Genomic DNA, 23,548 nt, shown 5'->3' on the forward strand with positions numbered 1-23,548 from the left:
GAAACCAGCAGTGATTACAGTACCAGCAGTGATTACAAAACCAGCAGTGGTTACAGAAACTACCAGTGGTTACAGAAACCAGTGGTTACAGAAACCAGCAGTGATTATAAAAACCAGTGATAGTAAAAAATCAGCAGTGATTACAGAAACCAGTGATTATAAAAACCAGCAGTGATTACAGAAACCAGCAGTGATTACAGAAATCAGCAGTGATTACAGAAACCAGCAGTGCTTACAGAAACCAGCAGTGATTACAAAAACCAGCAGTGATTATAAAAACCAGCAGTGATTACAGAAACCAGCAGTGATTACAGAAACCACCAGTGATTACAGAAACCAGCAGTGATTATAAAAACCAGCAGTGATTACAGAAACCAGCAGTGATTACAGAAACCAGCAGTGGTTACAGAAACCAGCAGTGATTACAGAAACCAGCAGTGATTATAAAAACCAGTGATAATAAAAAATCAGCAGTGATTACAGAAACCAGTGATTATAAAAAACAGCAGTGATTACAGAAACCAGCAGTGATTACAGAAATCAGCAGTGATTACAGAAACCAGCAGTGATTATAAAAACCAGCAGTGATTACAGAAACCAGCAGTGATTACAGAAACCAGCAGTGATTACAGAAACCAGCAGTGATTACAGAAACCAGCAGTGATTATAAAAACCAGCAGTGATTACAGAAACCAGCAGTGATTACAGAAACCAGCAGTGATTTTAAAAGCCAGCAGTGATTACAAAAACCAGCAGTGATTACAGAAACCAGCAGTGATTATAAAAACCAGCAGTGATCATAGAAACCAGCAGTGATCACAGAAACCAGCAGTGATTATAAAAACCAGCAGTGATTACAAAAACCAGCAGTGATTATAAAAACCAGCAGTGATTATACAAACCAGCAGTGATTATACAAACCAGCAGTGATTATAAAAACCAGCAGTGATCACAGAAACCAGCAGTGATCACAGAAACCAGCAGTGATTACAGAAACCAGCAGTGATTACAGAAACCAGCAGTGATTACAGAAACCAGCAGTGATTACAGATACCAGCAGTGATTACAGAAACCAGCAGTGATTACAGAAACCAGCAGTGATTACAGAAACCAGCAGTGATTATAAAAACCAGCAGTGATTACAGAAACCAGCAGTGATTTTAAAAGCCAGCAGTGATTATAAAAACCAGCAGTGATTACAGAAACTAGCAGTGATTACAGAAACCAGCAGTGATTTTAAAAGCCAGCAGTGATTATAAAAACCAGCAGTGATTACAGAAACCAGCAGTGATTACAGAAACCAGCAGTGATTGCATAAACCAGCAGTGATTTTAAAAGCCAGCAGTGATTATAAATACCAGCAGTGGTTACAGAAACCAGCAGTGATTACAGAAACCAGCAGTGATTACAGAAACCAGCAGTGATTACAGAAACCAGCAGTGATTATAAATACCAGCAGTGGTTACAGAAACAAGCAGTGATCACAGAAACCAGTAGTGATTATAGAAACCAGCAGTGATTACAGTACCAGCAGTGATTACAAAACCAGCAGTGGTTACAGAAACTACCAGTGGTTACAGAAACCAGTGGTTACAGAAACCAGCAGTGATTATAAAAACCAGTGATAATAAAAAATCAGCAGTGATTACAGAAACCAGTGATTATAAAAACCAGCAGTGATTACAGAAACCAGCAGTGATTACAGAAATCAGCAGTGATTACAGAAACCAGCAGTGATTATAAAAACCAGCAATGATTATAAAAACCAGCAGTGATCACAGAAACCAGCAGTGATCACAGAAACCAGCAGTGATCACAGAAACCAGCAGTGATCACAGAAACCAGCAGTGATCACAGAAACCAGCAGTGATCACAGAAACCAGCAGTGATTATAGAAACCAGCAGTGATTACAGAAACCAGCAGTGATTACAGAAACCACCAGTGATTGCAGAAACCAGCAGTGATTACAGAAACCAGCAGTGATTACAGAAACCAGCAGTGATTATAGAAACCAGCAGTGATTACAGAAACCAGCAGTGATCACAGAAACCAGCAGTGATCACAGAAACCAGCAGTGATCACAGAAACCAGCAGTGATCACAGAAACCAGCAGTGATTACAGAAACCAGCAGTGATTACAGATACCAGCAGTGATTATAAAAACCAGCAGTGATTACAGAAACCAGCAGTGATTACAGAAACCAGCAGATTATAAAAACCAGCAGTGATTACAGAAACCAGCAGTGATTACAGAAACCAGCAGTGATTATAAAAACCAGCAGTGATTACAGAAACCAGCAGTGATTACAGAAACCAGCAGATTATAAAAACCAGCAGTGATTACAGAAACCAGCAGTGATTATAAAAACCAGAGATAAAAACAAAAAGCTACTGCGGATGCTGGAAATCCAAAACAAAAACAGAATTACCTGGAAAAACTCAGCAGGTCTGGCAGCATCGGTGGAGAAGAAGAGTAAACTCGAAATGTCAACTCTTTTCTTCTCCACCGATGCTGCCAGACCTGCTGAGTTTTTCCAGGTAATTCTGTTTTTATTATAAAAACCAGTGCTTACAGAAACCAGCAGTGATTATAGAAACCAGCAGTGATTATAGAAACCAGCAGTGATTACAGAAACCAGCAGTGATTACAGAAACCAGCAGTGATTACAGAAACCAGCAGTGATTACAGAAACCAGCAGTGATTACAGAAACCAGCAGTGATTATAAAAACCAGCAGTGATTACAGAAACCAGCAGTGATTACAGAAACCAGCAGTGATTACAGAAACCAGCAGTGATTACAGAAACCAGCAGTGATTGCAAAAACCAGCAGTGATTACAGAAACCAGCAGTGATTACAGAAACCAGCAGTGATTACAGAAACCAGCAGTGATTACAGAAACCAGCAGTGATTGCAGAAACCAGCAGTGATTACAGAAACCAGCAGTGATTACAGAAACCAGCAGTGATTACAGAAACCAGCCGTGATTATAAAAACCAGCAGTGATTATAAAAACCAGCAGTGATTATAAAAACCAGCAGTGATTATAGAAACCAGCAGTGATTATAAAAGCCAGCAGTGATTACAGAAACCACCAGTGATTACAGAAACCACCAGTGGTTACAGAAACTACCAGTGGTTACAGAAACCAGCAGTGATTACAGAAACCAGCAGTGGTTACAGAAACCAGCAGTGATTACAGAAACCAGCAGTGATTATAGAAACCAGCAGTGTTTACAGAAACCAGCAGTGATTACAGAAACTACCAGTGGTTACAGAAACCAGCAGTGATTACAGAAACCAGCAGTGATTACAGAAACCAGCAGTGGTTACAGAAACCACCAGTGGTTACAGAAACTACCAGTGGTTACAGAAACCAGCAGTGATTATAAAAACCAGTGATAATAGAAACCAGCAGTGATTATAGAAACCAGCAGTGATTACAGAAACCAGCAGTGATTATAGAAACCAGCAGTGATTACAGAAACCAGCAGTGATTACAGAAACCAGCAGTGATTACAGAAACTACCAGTGGTTACAGAAACTACCAGTGGTTACAGAAACCAGCAGTGGTTACAGAAACTACCAGTGGTTACAGAAACCAGCAGTGATTATAAAAACCAGTGATAATAGAAACTAGCAGTGATTATAGAAACCAGCAGTGATTATAGAAACCAGCAGTGATTACAGAAACCAGCAGTGATTACAGAAACCAGCAGTGATTACAGAAACCAGCAGTGGTTACAGAAACTACCAGTGGTTACAGAAACTACCAGTGGTTACAGAAACTACCAGTGGTTACAGAAACCAGCAGTGATTATAAAAACCAGTGATAATAAAAAACCAGCAGCGATTACAGAAACCAGCAGCGATTACAGAAACCAGCAGCAATTACAGAAACCAGCAGCAATTACAGAAACCAGCAGCAATTACAGAAACCAGCAGCAATTACAGAAACCAGCAGAGATTATAAAAACCAGCAGAGGTTATAAAAACCAGCAGAGGTGACAGAAACCAGCAGAGATGACAGAAACCAGCAGAGATTATAAAAACCAGCAGAGATTATAAAAACCAGCAGTGATTACAAGTTGACCTGTTTTATTAATCATAACACATCAATGCTACAAACTGACGGATGCAACCAGAAACATTTTAGGAAATAGAATTTGAGAAATGAGTGGCATCACCTTGCAGTCCATTTCTGCTGTAAGCTGTTCGAGAATGCAGCCCCAGTCCTTCTCCTGAATGCAGATCTTGTTCAGGAGGCCTTGAACCATTTTGTTGATCTGATCTGTTACAGCATCAAACTGTGTGTGGCTGATATTCTAACAGAAAAATGATTTGCATCTGTTATCCTGTCCCCCACAAGCTGAATCGAGACCCACGCATCACCCCCTGACCTGACCACACCCCCAACATCATTCGCTGTTAACCCCACACATTGATTCCCTCAGCAACGACCCCCCCGACTCCCACACACAACCATACTCCTGAATATTGAAGTGTATGTGACATTCAGGAAGGACAGAAAGGCTGGTCTATTGATTAAAGATGATAGTAGCACAATACAGAGGGATGACCTTAGTTCAGGAAATCAGGATGTAGAAGCGGTTTGGGTTGAGATGAGGAATGATAAAGGCAAAAAGTCACTTGTGGGGGTGGCATACAGCTTCCTAATTGTAACTACACTGTAGGACAGAGTATAAAAGATGATAATGGGAGCTTACAGAAAGGTACAGCAATAATCATGGGGGGTTTTAATCTACATATAGACTGGAAAAATCAGATGGGCAAAAGTAGCATAGATGAGGAATTCATAGAATATTCCGGGATAGTTTCTTAGAACAGCACTGTACTGGCCTGCACTGGACCTGGTATTGAGCAATGAAATAGGATTAATTAATGACCTCATAGTGAAGGCGCCCCTATTTGCAGTGATCATAATATGATTGAATATTACATTCAGTTTGCAGGAGAGAAGAGTACAAGACTAATAATTTAAACTTAAATAAGGACAATTATTAGGGCATGAAAGCAGAACTAGCTAAAGTGAACAGGCAAATGAGTTTAAGGGATAGTTCAATAGAAGTTCAGTGGCAGACATTTCAAGGGATATTTCAGAATACACAGAATAGATACATTCCAATGAGAAAGAAAAATTCCAAGGGGAGGGCCCACCATCCACGGTTAGCTAAAAAAGTTAAAGACAGTATCAAACTTAAAGAAAAGCATATAATTACACAAAGGTCAGAAGATTGGAAAGCATATAAAGAACAGCAAAGAATGAGAAAAAGATTAATAAGGAGGGAAAAATATGAGTACGAGAGAAAGCTAGCTAGAAATATAAAGACAGATAGAGTTTCTATAGATATTTAAAGAGGGAAAGAGTTAACAAAGTGAGCGTTGATCCTATTGAAAGTGAGTCTGGGGAATTAATAATGGAAAATCAGAAGATGGCAGATGAACTGAACAGGTATTTTGCATCAGTCTTCACTATCAAGGATACAAGTAACATCAAGAAATAGTTGTAAGTCAGGAAACAGAAGGGAGGGAGGAACTCGGGAAAATTACAATCACCAGGGAAGTGGTATTGAGCAAATTGTTGGGGCTGCGGGGCTGACAAATCCCCAGGTCAGGATGGACTTCACCCTAAGGTCTTAAAAGAAGTAGCTAGTGAGATAGGTGATGCACTGGTTTTAATTTTCCAAATTTCCCTAGATTCGGGGAAGGTTCCATCAGATTGGAAAATAGCAATTATAACTCCTTTATTCAAAAAGGAAGACAGAAAGCAGGAAACTATAGGCCAGTTAGCTTAACATCTGTCATAGGGAAAATGTTAGAAGCTATTATTAAAGATGTTATAACAGGGCCCTTAGAAAAATTCAAGGCAATCAGGCAGGGTCAACATGGTTTTGTAAAAGGGAAATCATGTTTAACCAATTTATTGGTGTTCTTTGGAGGAGTCACTGGTACTGGGGATAAAGGTGGATGTGCTGTACTTAGATTTCCAGAAGGCATTTGATGAAGTGCCACATCAAAGGTTATTGCAAAAAATAAAAGCTCATGGTGTAGGGGGTAACATATTGGCATGGATATAAGATTGGCTAGCTAACAGGAAGCAGAGAGTAGGCATAAAAGGGTCTTTTTCAGGTTGGCAGGATGTGATGCGTGGTGTGCCACAGGGATCAGTGCTGGGACCTCAACTCTTTACAATTTATATAAATGACTTGGATGAAGGGACTGAAGGAATGGCTGTTAAATTTGTTGATGACCCAAAGATAGGTAGGAAAGTAAATTGTGAAGAGGATGTAAGGAGGCTACAAAGTGACATAGATAGGTTAAATGAGTTGGCAAAGATCTGGCAAATGGAGTATAATGTGGGCAAATGTGAAATTGTTAATTTTGGCAAGAAAAATAAAAAACAAGCTTATTATCTAAATGGTGAGAGATTGCAGAGCTCTGAGATTCAGAGGGATCTGGGTGTCCTAGTGCATAAATCTCAAAAGGTTACTATGCAGGTACAGCAAGTAATTAGGAAAGCTAATAGAATGTTATAATTTATTGGGAGGGGAATTGGTTACAAAAATAGGGAGGTTATACTTCAGTTGTACAGGGCACTGGTGAGACCACATCTGGAACATTGTGTACAGTACTAGTCTCCTTATTTAAAGAAAGATGTAAATGCGTTGAAGCAGTTTAGAGAAGGTTTACTAGACTAATACCTGGAATGGGTGGGTTGTCTTATGAGGAAAGGCTGGACAGGTTAGGCCTGTATCTGCTGGAATTTAGAAGAGTAAGAGGCAACTTAATTGAAACCTTTAAGATCCTGAAGGGTCTTGACATGGTGGATGTGGAGATGATGTTTCCTCTTGTGGGAGAATCTAGAACTAGGGGTCACTGTTTAAAAATAAGGGCTCGCTCATTTAAGACCGGGGTATGGAAAAATGTTTTCTCTCAGAGGGTCATCCGTCTTCGGAACTCTCTTCCTCAAAAGGTGATGGAAGCAGAGTCTTTGAATGTTCTTAAGGCAGAGGTGGATAGCAAGGGGATGAAAGGTTATCAGGGGGTAGGCGGGAATGGGGAGTTGAGGTTACATTCAGATCAACCACGATCTTATTGAATGGCACAGCAGGCTTGAGGGGCTGAGTGGCCTACTCCTGTTCCTAGTTCGTATGTTTGTACATGATGAAAATGATGAGAGATTTTGATAGAACAGGAGGGGACAAGCTCTCCATTGACAGGACGATCAATGAGAGCTTTAAGGCGATTGGTAGGGGAGCCAGAAGGGGAGATGAGATTTATTCTTAAACACAGTGCATTATGATGATCTAAAATGTGCTGCCTGAAAGAGCGTTGGGAACTGTTATGATGTGACAGGTGGTATTTGCCAGGCTGACCAAATCCTGGTCACACTATCACAACGATTTTGTTATTTGTATTTATTACGATAAGGTTTGTGCATTGAAGTCAAAAGTAATAAGTCCACTACCACCTTTAGAGATTTTAAAGATTAAATTAAAATATTTATTAACAAAAGAACAAACTTAAACAGACACACAAGACTACAGTTACACAGTTATAAGATTCTACTTCTACTTAGTTTATACTTAACCAGACTCCCAACTCCACACCCACTTTAAGGCAACAGTCCAAATAGATTCCAAGTTCATAAAGTCATCCAGCAATTTCACCACAAGCATCCACTGGACAACGGACATCCAAAGGACAACTTTGGTTACTCAGACAGCAAAATGTCTGCAGGGTGGCTCCAGGCTTTCTCCCCAAGTCTGTTTCACACAGTCACCTTTCAAGGTCTCACACGGCCACACCTCACACAGCCTTCCACCCTTCTTTAAATATTCTCCCCCCTTTTTGATCTGTAAATCCCGTTGTTCTGACTTGCCTTTAGAAGAGACTTGTCCCAGGATATAAAAATCTTTCATGTTATCATTATGGCCAACACTTTTGGGAAAAATCAACATAATGCCCTTGCCTTATTTATCTTGCCAGTTGTAAATATTTTCCCCGTCCCCTTGAAAATCAAACGCCTTTCCCACTTATCTAAAAATGTAAATTTCATTCACACCGTCTCTGCACAGACTTCACCCTAGCTAACTCATCTCCATTTCAAACGCCTGTTTTGCACCTCACTTCTTCGATACTTAAACCTTGCAATCTAATCATCTCTAGTTTAATTAAATTAGACACACACACACACACACAAGCCTGCTTTAAAATATCCCACAATAATATGAGGAAAACTATGATAGTTTCATGACAGGACAATTGATCAGTAGCTTTCAGAAAGAGAAATGGATAAATATTTGAACAGGAAAAGATTCCAGGACTTTGGGGAAAGAACAAAGGAAATGAGATGAAACGGGTAGTACTTTCAAATAGCTGGTACAATCAGGCCCCACATAACCACCCCCAACACAATCAGGACCCACATAACCATCCCCAACACAGTCAGGACCCACATAACCACCCCCAACACAGTCAGGACCAACAAAACCACCCCCAACACAGTCAGGACCCACATAACCACCCCCAACACAATCAGGACCCACATAACCACCCCCAACACAGTCAGGACCCACATAACCACCCCCAACACAGTCAGGACCCACATAACCATCCCCAACACAATCAGGACCCACATAACCACCCCCAACACAATCAGGCCCCACATAACCACCCCCAACACAATCAGGCCCCACATAACCACCCCCAACACAATCAGGACCCACATAACCACCCCCAACACAATCAGGACCCACATAACCACCCCCAACACAATCAGGACCCACATAACCACCCCCAACACAATCAGGACCCACATAACCACCCCCAACACAATCAGGCCCCACATAACCACCCCCAACACAATCAGGCCCCACATAACCACCCCCAACACAATCAGGCCCCACATAACCACCCCCAACACAATCAGGCCCCACATAACCACCCCCAACACAATCAGGCCCCACATAACCACCCCCAACACAATCAGGCCCCACATAACCACCCCCAACACAATCAGGCCCCACATAACCACCCCCAACACAATCAGGCCCCACATAACCACCCCCAACACAATCAGGACCCACATAACCACCCCCAACACAATCAGGCTCCACATAACCATCCCCAACACAATCAGGCCCCACATAACCACCCCCAACACAATCAGGACCCACATAACCACCCCCAACACAATCAGGCCCCACATAACCATCCCCAACACAGTCAGGACCCACATAACCACCCCCAACACAATCAGGCCCCACATAACCACCCCCAACACAATCAGGCCCCACATAACCATCCCCAACACAGTCAGGACCCACATAACCACCCCCAACACAATCAGGCCCCACATAACCACCCCCAACACAATCAGGACCCACATAACCACCCCCAACACAATCAGGCCCCACATAACCATCCCCAACACAGTCAGGACCCACATAACCACCCCCAACACAATCAGGACCCACATAACCACCCCCAACACAATCAGGCCCCACATAACCACCCCCAACACAATCAGGCCCCACATAACCACCCCCAACACAATCAGGACCCACATAATCACCCCCAACACAATCAGCACCCACATAACCATCCCCAACACAGTCAGGACCCACATAATCACCCCCAACACCATTACTGCCACTCGCTGCTTTCCACGTGCCAGCTTTCACAATTCCAACATTGACTTTCATTTCCACAGCCTGACTGTACCAAACAACCCTGGATTTATCAGGCAAACCACATAAACAAACCCAAATCAGCAGGTTCTGATCAAACACTCACCCCATCACAGCATTTCCTCTCCAAACGGTTCATAGATTCAAACAAAGCCTGAAAATAGAGAAGAGGAGTTAGAGTGAATCCAAATAACTCATCTCACAGCACAATCTGAGAAAAATAATCAGCACTCATTGAGAACAATAATCAGCACCCACTGAGGATAATAAAATGAGGATAATAATCGGCCCCCACTGAGGATAATAATCGGCACCCACTGTCGATAATAATCACCAGTCAATGTACGTACCATGAGTCCCAGTCAGTGACAGCATCTGATCTGAACTGCAGAATAGCTGCATGCAATGGTGTGAAATTCCCCACACAGCTGCGTTTGGGTCAAGTGCACAGCAAGCTGGACTCCCAGTCATCACATTCAGTTCCATAAAAACAGTGCATGCCCTCCACAGGGATCCCTGTAGTGGTGCACACCATTTCACCCTCATCCGAGCTGTTCCTGTGCCTCCATGGCCAAGAATTCTTTGCGCCCGTAGCTGATGAGGGCATTGAGCTGAGTGCAGATTGACTCCGAGTCACCTACCTCGATATTCTTCTGGTGGAGTTGATCATCCTGTAACAGTTGGCTGGTGGCTGCATTGAGCCTCTCACATTCTCCCTGCAGCTGTAGAATGTGATTCTGCAGCTGGTTCTGCAATTCCAGATCCTGCAACAATGGAAAGATGTCTAACTGTACACATGGCAGCATTGTGCAGAGAAGCGGCTGGAGGGGTGAAGAGGAGGGAGCGGGGAGAGAGGAGGGTGTAGATTTGGGAGTGAGGGGGTGTGTGGATAGGGGACTGGAAACTGGATGGTAATGTGGTAAATGGATTCCACTCCCCAGTGCTGGCTCATCTCCCTGCTCCACCCTACTCTGACTTGTATCTGGTTATCTATCGGGAACAGAAAATCCAGAAACATGGCACTAAAAATCCAGTTAAAATGCTTTATTAGCAGATGGTAAAATGCCACTCAATTTATTTATCAGTGATTCAATAGACAGTGCAGCATGATAGATAACTGAGTAAGGCACAGAAAGCAGACAATCGTGTTGAATAGCTCTTTATCTGACTAGATGCAAGTGTCCACTGGTGTCCAGTTTTAGGGTAACTGCTCTTTTTGCTGTATTAATGATCAGGACTTAGGGCACAAGACACGATTTCACAGTTTGCAGGTGACATGGAGATGTAGAAACAATGTGGAAGATAGTCAACGAACTTCAGGAGGACATGGACAGACGAGACAGACAGATGAGTGAACACATGGCAAATGAAAAAGAACACAGTGAAATGTGAAGTGGTGCTTTTTGTTCAGAAGAATAAGGAGATAATATAAATTAAACAATACAATTTTGAAGGGTGCGCTGGAATGAAGAGACATGGGGATTTCTGCAGAAATCCTTGAAGCTAGCAGGAGAAGTTAAAAAGCCGGTAAAAACAATGCAGGTCTTCGGCTTTCTTAACAGAGGTTCGAGTGCAAAATCAAGGAAATTATGCTAAGGTTTGTCAAACATGGAGAGACTGGGAATTTTCTCCTTGGAGCAGAAAAGATTAAGTAAAGATTTGATAGACGTGTTTAAATAATGAATCAGTCTGATCCAGTAAATAAGGAGAAACTGTTTACATTAGCAGCAAGATCAATTATCAGAGGGCAGAAGTTTAAAATAAAGAATCAGAGGGGGAGATGAGGAGATTCCTTATCATGCAGCGATTTGTTGTGATCTAGCAGGTGCTGCCTGAAAGGGCAGTGGAAGCAGGTTCGACTTTCAATAGGGAATTGGATAAATACTTTGAGGGGAGAAACTTGCAGGATTATGGGGAAAGAGCAGGGTGAAGTGGGACTAATTGGATAGCTTTTTCTAGGAGTCAGCATAGGTACATTGGGCCAAGTGACCTCCTCCTGTGCTGGGACGTTTGATGGCTTTGTTCCAGTACAGCTCACTACACAGTGAGCGAATCTCCAACAGAATTCCATCACAGCATTCCTGATTAATTGCCTTCAGAATATTTCTACAGTCCTGCTGTAACAGAGTTCCCCTTCAATAGTAAAATTCCTGGCCTTTGCTCAGGTATCCGGACTTGGTTGGGGGAGAAATAACAGCAGTTGTGTTGCCTATAGTCTGAGGCAAGTGTAACAACCAATACTGTTTGGAGCGTTCCTTCCTTAGCTCAGTTCCTCTCCTCCATCACAATACTCTACCTTAGCACTGTCTCCTGTTGAATCAACCAGGGTGTTAACCGTGTCCTGCAGTTTCTGAAATCGCTGACACAGATTGCTGGCATCTTGACTGACATCTAAACTGCAGACAGGACAGGTGGCCTCAGTCTCGAGACCGAGGCTCATTCCAAGCAGAGCACAGGAAGAGCTCATGATTTTCTCCAGGACTGGCGCTAGCTTGTCTAACTGTGGAAAAAACAGAAACAGGTTATGCCCTCATTCTGCAATGGTGCAGTAGTTAAACACAGGTGCGGTAACTGCAACAGAATAGACGGTGTCCAGTCTGGTATTGAGAGTCTGGACACTCAGATTCTTCAATCCTCTCTAGTTGCTACATGTCAAAGGCAGAAGGGGTTAGACAGATGATTATGCCAGTCACGTGCAGGCATTGGATAAAGACTGAGAGCTGCTCAGGACCCAGACAACATTGTTCAAGTGTACATCCAAATTTCTCTTTGAATTCTAACCCAGGGGTCACTGGACAGTGATCAGGAGCAGTGTTTGTGTCTTTTGTTCATAATGAAAAGGGGGATGTTTGAGTTTTGAAATGCAACATTACTACATGTCCTATCTGGCTTGCTGTAGTCATGTGACCTCTGCCGACATATATATGAATATACTAGCATACAAATTAGGAGGAGTAGGCCACACGACCCTTCGAGCCTGCTCTGCCATTCAATAAGATCATGGCTGATCTGATTGTAACCTCAACCCCACATCTCTGCCTACCCCTGATAATCTTTCACCCCCTTGCTTATCAGAATCTATCTACCTCTGCCCTAAAAACATTCAAAGACTTTGCTTCCATCACCTTTTGAGGAAGAGAGTTCCAAAGACTCATGACCTCAGAGAAAACATTTCTCCTTATTTCTGTCTTAAATAAGCGACCCCTTATTTATAAACAGTGACTCTAGTTCTAGATTCTCCCACAAGAGGAAACATCCTCTCCACATCCACCCTGTCAAGACCCCTCAGGATCTTAAAAGTTTCAATCAAGTCACCTCTTACTCTTCTAAACTCCAGTGGATATAAGCCTAACCTGTCCAACCTTTCCTCATGAGACAACCTGCCCATTCTTGGTATTAGTCTGGTAAACCTTCTCTGAACTGCTTCTTATTTACACCTTTCCTAAAATAAGGTACTGTTATGACATGGCAGATGATGTCTGCCAGGTGGACCAAATCCACAAGGGAAGCTTGGTCCCAACTATTACAGTGGTTTTGCAATTTGTATTTACTACAAAAAGATGTGTGCACTGAATTCAGAAGAAATGAGTCCGCCAAGACCTTTAGAGATTTAAAAAATTAAATTAAAATATTTATCAACAAAATAAAAGATTTCAAGCACATACATAAAACTACAATTACTTAATACTATAACATATCCTAAAATTCCTAATTAACCTGACTCCCAGTTACATATTCCCTTTAAGACAACTGTCCAAAATAGATTTTAGATTAAAGGACAAAGCAGCAGGTTAACACAGTACCCAGTTGACAGTGGAATTCCAAATAGCTTTCCCCAACTTCAGTTTCTTTACATAGCAGACTTATGACAAATGGCTGGAGGCTTCTTGAAGGCTGTTTCACGCACTTATTAAATCTTACATGGCCCTCTCCTCTCATAGTCTTTCATTCTCCCTTTATATATGCTTCTCTCTCTTTAATATGTAAATTCTATTGTTCCATATGTCTTTGAAACTGTATCTTTCTCATAATATAACAATTTTCATGTTGCCAATATTGTCAGTAACCTTTGGGGAAAAATAAACACCCTCCTTAGCTTTGCTTATCTGGCTAGTTGCAAAGAGACTAATGTCCCTTTGAAATCCAAACAATCCCTTCACTTATCTAAAATTACAAATTCCCTTCACACCTTACATGCTAAGCCAGCATCCATTTTTACTCATTAACATTTCAAGCACATTGCTACACCTAGCTTCTTTTGATATTCTAAACTTGCAGTCTACCTGGCTCCAAATGTAATTAAAGCACATAGACAGACCCAGCTATACTGAAACCCATAAATCTACTTTACAATAAACCAGAAAAATATTATGAAAATTATTATACTTTCGTAACATGTGCACAATATTCCAGATGTGGTCATACCAATGCCCTGTACAACTGAAGCATAACCTCCCTTCTTTTGTATTCAATTCCCCTCACAATAAATGATAACATTCTATTAGCTTTCCTAATTACTTGCTGTACCTGCACACTAGCCTTTTGTGATTCATGTACTAGGACACCCAGATCCCTCTGAATCTCAGAGCTCTGCAATCTCTCACCATTTAGATAATAAGCTTCTTTATAATTCTTCCTGTCAAAATGAACGATTTCACATTTACCCACATTATACTCCATTTGCCAGGTCTTTGCCCACTCACTTAACCTATCTAAGTCATTTTGTAGCCTCCTTATGTCCTCTTCACAGCTTACTTTCCTATGTATCTTTGCGTTGTCTACAGATTTAGCCACCATTCCTTCGGTCCCTTCATCTAAGTCATTTATATAAAGTGTAAAAAGTTGAAGCTCCAGCACGGATCCCTGTGGCACACCACTCGTTATATCCTGCCGTTTAAGCCAACTCTGTTTCCTGTTAGCTAGCCAATCTTCTATCCATGCCAATATGTTACCCCCTATGCCATGAGCCTTTATTTTCTGCAATAACCTTTGATGTGGCACTTTATCAAGTGCCTTCTGGAAATCTAAGTACAGCACATCCACCGGTTCCCCTTTATCCACAGCACATGTGACTCCTTCGAAAAACTCCAATAAATTGGTTAAACATGATTTCTCTTTCACAAAACCATGTTGACTCTGCCTGATTGCCTTGAATTTTTCTAAGTGCCCTGCTATAACATCTATAACAATTTAAATCTAAACATTTTCCCTATGACAGATGTTAAGCTAACTGGCCTGTAGTTTCCTGCTTTCTGCCTCCTTCCCTCTTTGAAGAAAGGAGTTACATTTGCTATTTTTCAATCTCATGGAGCCTTCCTTGAATCTGGGGTATTTTAGAAAATTAAAACTAACACACTCACTCGCCACTTCTTTTAAGGTCCTAGGATGAAGTCCATCTGAACCTGGGGACCTGTCAGCCTGTAGCCCCAACAATTTGATCAGTACCAATTCCTTGATGATTGTAATTTTCTTGAGTTCCTCCCTCCCTTCCATTTCCTGATCTACAGCTACTTCTAGGATGTTACTTGTACCCTTTATAGTGAAGACCGATACAAAACACCTGTTCAATTCATCTGCCATCTCCTTATTTTCCATGATCAATTCCCCAGACTCCATTTCTATAGGACCAATTCTCACTTTGTTAACTCTTTTCTTATTTAAACATCTATAGAAACTCATACTATTCATCTTTATATTTCTAGCTAGCTTTCTCTTGTATTCTAATTTTTCCCTCATTAATCTTTTTGTCATTCTTTGCTGTTCTTTATATTCTGTCCAATCTTCTGACCTGCCACCCATCTTTGTGCAATTATATGCTTTTTCTTTAACTTGATACTGTCTTTAACTTTTTATATTAATCAGAGAGTGGGTCCTCCCCATGAAATTTTTCTCTCTCATTAGAATGTATATATTCTGTGGGCAGAATCTTTAGCTTGGCGGGCGAGAGCCAACCCGACCCGACCGAGTGTGAAATGACACGCATTGACTTTGGCCGAATGTGCCAACGCCAATGTGCAGTTGCGCAATAGTTCGGTTGGCAAATGTGCGCTGGAGCCAGCAGCACGCCCGCCGACAATTAAAAGGCCTATTAAGGCCATTAAGTAATCAACTGTCTGGAATTTTTCACTGCCTGTTCAACTTAACGGTTGGCAGGCAGGCAAAAAGGCCAAGCAGCCTTTGCATTTTTTTGGAAACCTCATCCACGGGCGGGATGAGGTTTCCAAAAGCAAATAAAATGAAACAAAAACTTCATTTTGTTATCAAAAACATGTCCCTGCTCATATGACAAAGTCACATGAAGGGACATGTTTCCTTACATTTTTCTGCTCTTTATTTTTTTTTGAAAATTCTTCATCTCCCCGAGGCAGCTCTGTCCGTCGGGGAGATTATTCTGTGTTCTCTTGCGTACATGCGCGAGGTTCACACTAGGCCTGCTCGCGCACCCCTGCCCCGTCTGCACAGGCAGTGCTCAGCGCTGCTACTCACGTATCACGCTGGGCGGGCCTTATGGAGCGCTGCCGATCACAGGCAGCGGTCAGCTTCCCCACCACCCCCACCGTTCCCACACGCCAAGGGTAAAATTCTGCCCTGTGTATTTTGAAATATCCCTTTAACTATCTACCACTACATCTCTATTGACCTATCCCGTAACCTCATTTGCCAGTTCACTTTACCAGGCTCTACTTTCATGCCCTCATAATTGCCCTTATTTTAGCTTAAAATACTAATCCTGGACCCACACTTCTCCCCTCAAACTGAATGCAAAATTCAATCATATTATGATCACTGCTACCTGGGGGTACCTTCATTTTGAGGTTATCAATTAATCCTATCTCATTGGTCTAGTATAGTCTGTTCTCTGTTTGGCTCCAAAATATGCTGTTCTAAGAAACTATCCCGAAAACATTCTATGAACTCCTCATCTACGCCACCTTTGCCCATCTGATTTTTCCAGTCTCTATGTAGATTAAAATCCTCCATGATTATCGCTGTATCTTTCTGACAAGCTCTCATTATCTCTTCTTTTATACTCTGTCCTACTGTATATTTACAATTAGGGGGCCTGTACACCACTCCCACAACTGACTTTTTGCCTTCATCATTTCTCATCTCTCCCAAACTGCTTCTACATCCCGGTTTCCTGAACTTAGGTCATCCCTCTCTAATGTGCTAATACCATCATTAATTAACAGAACCACCCCTGCATCTTTTCCTCGCTTCCTGTCTTTCATAAATATCACATATCCTCCAAATATTCAGGTCTCAGTCTATGTCATCCTGTAACCATGTCTTTGTAATGGCCATCTGATTGTACTTATTTATTTCTATTTGCACTATGCATTCACATGTTTTGTTTCAAATGCTAAGTGCATTTAGATACGGAGACTTTAGTTTTGTCCTTTTAATATTTTTACAACCTTTAACCTGATCTATTGGTTTACTCTTAGATTTGTATTTCCTGTCCTTTCATGTCATGGTCTGTTTATCATTTCCCATATTAATACCTGTCTCTCTTGCCTTGTCTCCATTCTTTGATTTACCAATCTTCCCACATTTGACCCCTTGCCCCCACTATTTATTTTAAAGCCCTCTCTACTTCCTTGGTTATATGGCTCGCTAGAACACAGCCCTGGCACAGTTCAGGTGTAGGCCATCCCAATGGTACAGGCCCCACTTTCTCCAGTACTGGCGCCAGTGCCCCACGAACTGGAATTCACTTCTCCCTCACCAGTCTGAGCCATGAGGGACTCTCTCTGGAAGCTATCACTTTACAACAGTTCAAAAAAGACACTAAGGAGCACTACTGTCTTTGAACTCGAAACATGTGGTGTCAGAAGTGGAGATAAAATAGAGTTTTTAAACCCCGGAAATTCCCACAGAGAAGCCACAGCTCAGAAAGGCGTACAGAAATGTTCAAATTTGCTAAAAGCTGCTGAAAAAGGACAAGGAAAAGCAAACTCAAACCGAAGGCCGCAAATAAAATACTGGGTGAGTGAACATGGCCGTACCCTTTCCCATCATACTCCGGTAGAAATGAAAAGTGATATGTTGCAGAACTGGCAGTTTTTACGCTTGCAATGGCAAAACTACGAGCTTGCAACAGATTTAATTAACAAACCGGAACCGATATGAGCAGCCACACTTCTAACACTGCTGGGGAGGAACTGCTACAAGTTGCATTCCACCCTAAATCTAACCAATGAACAAAGAAAACAGAGAGCAGAGATTTTAAAAGCCTAGAACACACGTTTTGAACTCCCAGTGAATGTTACTTATGAACGCTAAGTACTCAACACTAGAGCTCAAGGTGAAAACAAGCCATTAATCAATATATGACTGCAGTAACACAGCTTGCAGAATCATGTGAATTCGGACAGCTAAAAGATAATATGATTAAAGATCGAATAGTCTTAGGCATACAAGGCCCCTCAGTGAGAGCAAGACTACTGAAAGAGGAGAAGTTTATACTCAGGGAAGCGATAGGCATGTTTAGAAATGTGGAGCTTGTGAAAGGTCAGCTAGAATGCAAGTATGACAGAGCAGAGCAGGTGACACATTACGCTGAGACACATTCCAGGTTGAAAGAGCAAAGCAATCTTGGACAAAGGGCAGGATGCAAATATCATGAACGACATCATACAAAGGGAAAAATGGATTGCCCAGCGTGGGGAAAGTAGAGTTTTAACTGCAAGAAGACGAATCATTTTGCACGCAAGTGTTTGGCTAGAAAGAAGCAAAACAAACCGATACAGATGGCCACTGGAGAGATATCAGCAGAAGAGTCTAATGAACCACTATACATGATACAACAGGTTGGATCCATCAAATCGAGAGGTGATAAATGGTTTGTTACTGTTATAATGATGACTGCAGAAAGTGAGTATCAAATGAAGATAGACAGTGGTGCGTCATGCAGCAATATGACCTTCACAGATATAAAAACAGAAAATGCTGGAAAAACTCAGCAGGTCTGACAGCATCTATGGAGAGAGAAACAAGAGTTAACATTTCAAGTCTGAATGAGCCTTCTTCAGAGTTCTGAAGAACAGTCATACAGACTCAAAACGTTAACCCTGTTTCTCTCTCCATTGATGCTGTCAGTCCTGCTGAGTTTTTCCAGCATTTTGTTTTATTTCAGATTTCCAGCATCCACAGTATTTTGCTTTTATATGACCTTCACAGACCTGTGCAAAGTGGCTCAACATACTGATCTGAAAATGAAGCCCTCGAAAGTGAGGTTGAGGCTATATGATAGCACAATACTCACACCGAAAGGACAAATTAGTCTGAGAGCCCAATGCAATGGCAAGAACGAAGATCTGAAGTTCCAGATCATAGACGGCGCGCAACAGCCATTCATCTCAGCCAAAGCAAGGCTAAAGCTTGAACAGGTAACCCTAAATGTGCCAAAAGAGATTTACAATGTGTCGCAGCATGACTAAACTGTTAACTGTTGAACAGATCCGCGAAGAATATACATAGATGTGCTTACAGAGTTGGGATATCTACCTGGAGGATATCATCTAGAGTAGATGAGCGTGTAAGACCAATTCAGCATCTGCTGAGACGAGTTCCAGCTGCCCTCAAGTCCAGCCTAAAAGACAAGATAGAAGAGCTGGAAAGGAAGGGAGTGATCAAGAAAGTGACAACTCCGACAGACAGGATTAGCAGCATGGGAGCAGTTAAACTACCTGGAAAGCTGTGAGTATGCTTAGACCCAGAGGATCGAAATAAAGCACTGAAGAAATCTCACTGCCTCATGCCGACCATCGAAGGAATTTTGCCACAACTTGCTAAGGCAAAGGTCTTTAGATGCAAAGGATGGTTACTGGTGAGTGAAGTTGACTAAATCAGCAGTTTTCTAACTACATTCTGGACGCTGTTTGGGAGATACAGGTGGTTGCACATGTTGTTTGACATTTCCACAGCTCCAGAAGAATATCAACGCAGAGAGCATGAGATAGTCAGTGATCTTCCCAGAGTGCATGCCATAGTAGATGATCTGCGAGTCTATGGATGTGAAAGAATGGAAGAAACAATGAAAGAAGCCATAGCTGACCATGATCAGAATCTAGTGTGACTGCTAGAGAAAGGTCACAAGATGAACCTGAAGCTGAACAAGAAAACATTGTAACTGAAGATGCCTGAAGTCAAGTACATAGGTCAATGATGAGGTCACCTTGCAGTGTGATGTCAGTGAGACTGGTCTTGGAGCAACTCTAATGCAGCAAGGACAACCAGTTGCATCTGCATTCAGGACATTAAAGCAAATGGAACTACACTATGCTCAGATTGAGTGCCTGGCAACTGTCTTTGCCTGTGAGCATTTTCATCAATACCTGCTTGGGAGAGACAAAGTAACAGTGGAATCCGACCACAAGCCACTTCAAAGCATTTTTCTCAAACTGTTACTATTTGCTCCAAAGCGTTTGCAAAGAATGTTACTTTGTTTACAAAGATATCATCTGGACATGACATACAGGCAAGGGACACAGATGTACATCACAGACAGGCTATCGAGAGCAGCACTTCCCATGCAGAAAGTTGAGGATGCTACAGCAGAATGTGAAATCTTCCAGGTTCAATGTGAAGCAGCAGCTCGACATGTTCTGGAAGTCATCAACCCAGCAGGGACATTGAACCTGACAGACAAGCGCCTTTCTCACATCAAGCAAATTACCCAACAAGGTGCAATTCGCCAAGAGCTGCAAGTAGTGATGAAAGGATGGCCTGAGAGCATCAAGGACACACTTGTGGTCATAAGAACATATTGGGCACACTGAGGCAAATTGATAGCCCAAGATGGTATCTTGTACAAAGGAAATAGAGTCAGCATCCCTAAGCAAATGAGAGGAGAGAGGCTCAAGCACATCCATGCAAGCCAACAAGTAATTGAATCAAGTCTGAGAAGTCAAGAGAAGCGCTCTATGGCCAAACATGAACAATGAAATGATAGACCACATCGGCCAGTGCGGCGCTTGTAACGAATATCAAACTGAACAAGCGAGAGAGCTGCTGATGATGCATGGCATCCCAGACAGGTCATGGATAAAGCTAGGAGTAGACCTCTTCACTCCAGCAGGAACTGATTATCTTGTCACTGTCGACTACAATTCTGACTACTGGGAATTAGAGCAGCTGACTTCAGCGGTGAGCAGTGAGTTTGTGGAATGCCTGAAAGCACACTTCAGTCATTATGGCAATCCAGACATTGTGACGAGTGACAATGGCCCTCAGTTCATGAGTGAAGAATTCAGCCACTTCACAAAGCACTGGGAAATTCAACACAACACATCATCTCCACACTATCCCCAGTTGAATGAAAGGTTGAGGCAACAGTGAAAATCGCCAGAGGAATCAAGAAATCGAGCAAATCCAGCACAGATGTATACAAGGCAATCCTCGAGTGGAGAAACACACCGACTGAGGGCATGGAAAGTAGTCCAATCCAAAAACTAGTCACATCGCGCATAAATTACTCCTCCAATAGCAAAAAAGCTACCGAAACCGGAAGTAGTAATGGGCGAAATGGCAGAAAGTCAAATTTCATTTTGACAAAACTGTCAAACGAGGGTACAAACCATCAATGCTCCTAACATGAGTCAGCCCATGTAGCAACGTGGGACACGTGTAGAACAGCTGTAACTTCAATCAAACGTGGTGGAAATGAACAACCAAATATACCGGTGCAGCCGCAGGCATATATGCACAACTAGTGTAGCTGTTCCTTCACAGTAATCGGCTGGTCAGGGAGAAGGGATCTCACCAGGTGTACTGAGTATAGAACTACCTTCACTCCCAGAGGTCAATATGTCCCCAACAACCGCAATGGAACAACAGTCACCATGGCAACAAGTGCCATGGGAATGACACTCTCTGAACAAGGGACATTACTCAGACGAAAAGCTACTGAAAACAAGCATGCATAACATTAAGAGGTCAGCACGGCTACTGACCAGTAGAACAAACAGTTGATAGTGCATGAGAACAGAGAGTATAATGGGTAACTTGGGTAACTCACAGTTACACATAATAGTTCATGCAAATTTGTCTTCTGTACATTAGGAAAAAGTGGATGGTTGGTTTTTGAAATTCAACTTTACTACATGCCCTATCTGGCTAGTCATGTGACCTCTACCATGAGGGACTCTCTCCGGAAGCTGCCATTTTACATCAGTTCAATAAAGTCCTCACACTGAGAAAGACACTAAGAAGCACTGTTGTCTTTGAACTCGAAACAAGCAGGAACCATGACTGATTTCTCCTCTCCAACCCAGGGATCACTGGACAGCAATCAGGAGCAGGAACCCTGGCTGATTTCCCCTCTCTCTCTCTATCCCAGGGATCACTGGACAGCGATCAGGAGCAGGAACCCTGGCTGATTTCTCCTCTCTCTCTCTATCCCAGGGATCACTGGACAGTGATCAGGAAAAGGAACCCCAGCTGATTTCTCTCTCTCTCTCTCCCAGGGGGTCGCTGGACAGTGATCAGGAAAAGGAACCCCAGCTGATTTCTCTCTCTCTCTCTCCCAGGGGGTCGCTGGACAGTGATCAGGAAAAGGAACCCCAGCTGATTTCTCTCTCTCTCTCTCCCAGGGGGTCACTGGACAGTGATCAGGAAAAGGAACCCCAGCTGATTTCCCCTCTCTCTCTCTCTATCACAGGGGATCACTGGACAGTGATCAGGAAAAGGAACCCCAGCTGATTTCCCCTCTCTCTCTCTCTATCCCAGGGGCCACTGGACAGTGATCAGGAGCAGGAACCCTGGCTGATTTCCCCCCTCTCTCTCTCTAGCCCAGGGGTCACTGGGCAGTGATCAGGAGCAGGAACCCTGGCTGATTTCCCCTCTCTCTCTCTAACCCAGGGACCACTGGACAGTGATCAAGAGCAGGAACCCTGGCTGATTTCCCCTCCCTCTCTCTAGCCCAGGGACCACTGGACAGTGATCAGGAGCAGGAACCCTGGCTGATTTCCCCTCTCTCTCTCTCTCTCTCTCTAACCCAGGGACCAGTGGACAGTGATCAGGAGCAGGAACCCCTGGCTGATTTCCCCTCTCTCTCTCTCTCTCTAACCCAGGGACCACTGGACAGTGATCAAGAGCAGGAACTCTGGCTGATTTCCCCTCCCTCTCTCTAGCCCAGGGACCACTGGACAGTGATCAGGAGCAGGAACCCTGGCTGCTTTCCCCCCCCCCTCTCTCTCTCTCTAACCCAGGGACCACTGGACAGTGATCAGGAGCAGGAACCCTGGCTGATTTCCCCTCTCTCTCTCTCTCTCTCTCTCTAACCCAGGGGCCACTGGACAGTGATCAGGAGCAGGAACCCTGGCTGATTTCCCCTCTCTCTCTCTATCCCAGGGGTCACTGGACAGTGATCAGGAGCAGGAACCCTGGCTGATTTCCCCTCTCTCTCTCTATCCCAGGGGTCACTGGACAGTGATCAGGAGCAGGAACCCTGGCTGATTTCTCTCTCTCTCTCTCCCAGGGGGTCACTGGACAGTGATCAGGAAAAGGAACCCCAGCTGATTTCCCCTCTCTCTCTCTATCCCAGGGACCACTGGACAGCGATCAGGAGCAGGAACCCTGGCTGATTTCCCCTCTCTCTCTCTAGCCCAGGGGTCACTGAACAGTGATCAGGAGAAGGAACCTTGGCTGATTTCCCCTCTCTCTCTCTATCCCAGGGACCACTGGACAGTGATCAGGAGCAGGAACCCTGGCTGATTTCCCCTCTCTCTCTCTATCCCAGGGACCACTGGACAGTGATCAGGAGAAGGAACCCTGGCTGATTTCCCCTCTCTCTCTCTAGCCCAGGGACCACTGGACAGTGATCAGGAGC

The 23,548-nt window shown here is 43.1% G+C and overlaps 1 protein-coding gene across 1 annotated transcript in view; it reads right to left on the reverse strand.

Moving 5' to 3' along the window:
- Window positions 1–23,548, reverse strand: part of LOC144673134 (uncharacterized) — a 120,689-nt gene that overhangs the window by 38,971 nt on the left and 58,170 nt on the right. The window contains exons 9-12 of the mRNA XM_078535124.1: window positions 12,011–12,214; window positions 10,356–10,478; window positions 9,821–9,868; window positions 4,189–4,326 (exon numbers count right to left, since the gene is read on the reverse strand). Coding sequence (XP_078391250.1) covers window positions 4,189–4,326; window positions 9,821–9,868; window positions 10,356–10,478; window positions 12,011–12,214 — 513 coding nt within the window. The remainder of the gene's footprint in view (window positions 1–4,188; window positions 4,327–9,820; window positions 9,869–10,355; window positions 10,479–12,010; window positions 12,215–23,548) is intronic.

This window comes from Cetorhinus maximus, unplaced genomic scaffold, assembly GCF_964194155.1.
Source record: "Cetorhinus maximus unplaced genomic scaffold, sCetMax3.hap1.1 HAP1_SCAFFOLD_298, whole genome shotgun sequence".
NCBI classification, from domain to species: Eukaryota; Metazoa; Chordata; class Chondrichthyes; order Lamniformes; family Cetorhinidae; genus Cetorhinus; species Cetorhinus maximus.